Below are 1,675 nucleotides of genomic sequence, written 5' to 3' on the forward strand. Positions count from 1 at the left end.
ATTTCACTCAGTAAAAGCCAGAGTCCTTATAATTGCCTACAGGTTCTTACATGATGTGCTCGTTCTCCCATTCGACCTTTCTAACCTCATTTCCTGTTACTCTGCCACTTGCTTTTTCTTCTCTAGCCTTATTGGCCTTCTAGCTTTTACTTGAGCAGGCACGATGTATTGCTGCCTGATTGCCTTTGCCTTAGCTATTTCCTTTACTTGGAAAGATCTCCAGCTGTCACTATAGCTACCCTCTTTCAAGGACTCTCTTCAGTGAGGCCTTCCTTGATTATTTAAAATTGCACCTGCACTGCTCCCCTGTCACTCATTTTCCTGCTGGCATTTCTGATCTCCTTACCCTGCTCTATTTTCCCAAAACACTTATCAATTTAATTATTATGTTTCATGGTCTGTCTCTTCACACAGAATGTAAATTTCACAGGGCAGGGATAAAACATTGTCTGGCANTTAAATTTGCTCAATAAAAGTTTATCCACATGAATATCTCAGATAGCTTTTACTAATTAATGCAGTAACTATTGCATCAATTCATTATCTAATAGAGCCAAAAGAAAAAAAAACTGAAAGAAAAACTTTATGGACGAAAGTTATATACATCTATAAAACATTGGACAAGGTACAAGCTCCTTTTGTCCAGATTCTGTAAAATTAAGGAATTGGCAGTGGTTTACAGATGCTTCTTTGGCTCTAATTGAATCACGTAGGGCTTTTGTTGAAAATAGTGATTCCTGTACTCCATCCCAGTCCTACTGAATCAAAATCTGAATACTTAGAATATTTGTTTTAACAGGTGTCCCAGGTAATTCTGATATACAACCAAGCTTGAGAACAACTCTGATAGATAATCTCTAAGTTTTCTTTAAGCTCCCAAATACTGCAGTTTGGCCTTCTGCAAATGAAATATTGTCCTCTTTCTGAGTTGGGAAGATGAGTGTTTTCGTTATACCAAACGTCCAGTGTTTATGTTCATAGAAATAGTTGATTTAAAGTTCACTTTAATTTAAAGTTGATATTATTAAGTTGGCATTCTAAATATAGAATAAATACGGCCAGGAGTTGTAGAGCTTGATGGGATCTCAGGAAACATCCAGTTTGTTTCCCTCATTTTGCAGAGAATAAGATGTGACTGAGGCCAGTAAGAAGGCAGTGTTACTAGAACCCGAGTTTCCTGACTTCAATGTTCTTCCTCCTATACTATTAAAAATTTTATATTCAATATGTATCTTAACTGCCTACCTGACTTTCTTAGGCAGAAATTGGTGTAGGCAAGGATTTTACATTTTGGTACTAATTTCTGCTTTGACAGATTATTTGGAAGCTTGGAAGTGAAATTCTATTTTATCATCCCAAGAGCAACGTGGAGACTTTCAATACCTTTGCTGACCGGATGAAAAATATTGGCGTCATGAATTACTTAAAGGTGAGAATGTAGGTTTTGTGAGTTTACATTCGCAGTATTCATTTTTTTAAAAATTGCTTGTGTCTGATAAAGTAGATAATAATGTAAAAAGTATATAAAAAGGATAAGACATCTGGATAAATAAGTTAAACTAAAAGTTGTGTTGTGAGAACCATTGTACTTGGTTTCCAGTGTGTTCTCTGACCGAAGATGCCTTCTCTTTGTTGTAGATCTCTGGCTGCCAAAACCAGTCCTTCAGAGCTTGTA

General features: G+C 36.2%; 1 protein-coding gene across 1 annotated transcript in view; it reads left to right on the forward strand.

The window, feature by feature from the left end:
* LOC103610854 (TATA box-binding protein-associated factor RNA polymerase I subunit A-like) overlaps nucleotides 1-1,675 on the forward strand; it is a gene marked incomplete at its 3' end in the record, with an annotated part of 25,450 nt that overhangs the window by 7,518 nt on the left and 16,257 nt on the right. Inside the window, 1 exon segment of the mRNA XM_008594930.1 lies at nucleotides 1,316-1,429. Within this exon segment, the coding sequence (XP_008593152.1) occupies nucleotides 1,316-1,429 (114 nt within the window).

Source organism: Galeopterus variegatus, unplaced genomic scaffold (genome assembly GCF_000696425.1).
Source record: "Galeopterus variegatus unplaced genomic scaffold, G_variegatus-3.0.2 Scaffold11899, whole genome shotgun sequence".
Classification (NCBI taxonomy): domain Eukaryota; kingdom Metazoa; phylum Chordata; class Mammalia; order Dermoptera; family Cynocephalidae; genus Galeopterus; species Galeopterus variegatus.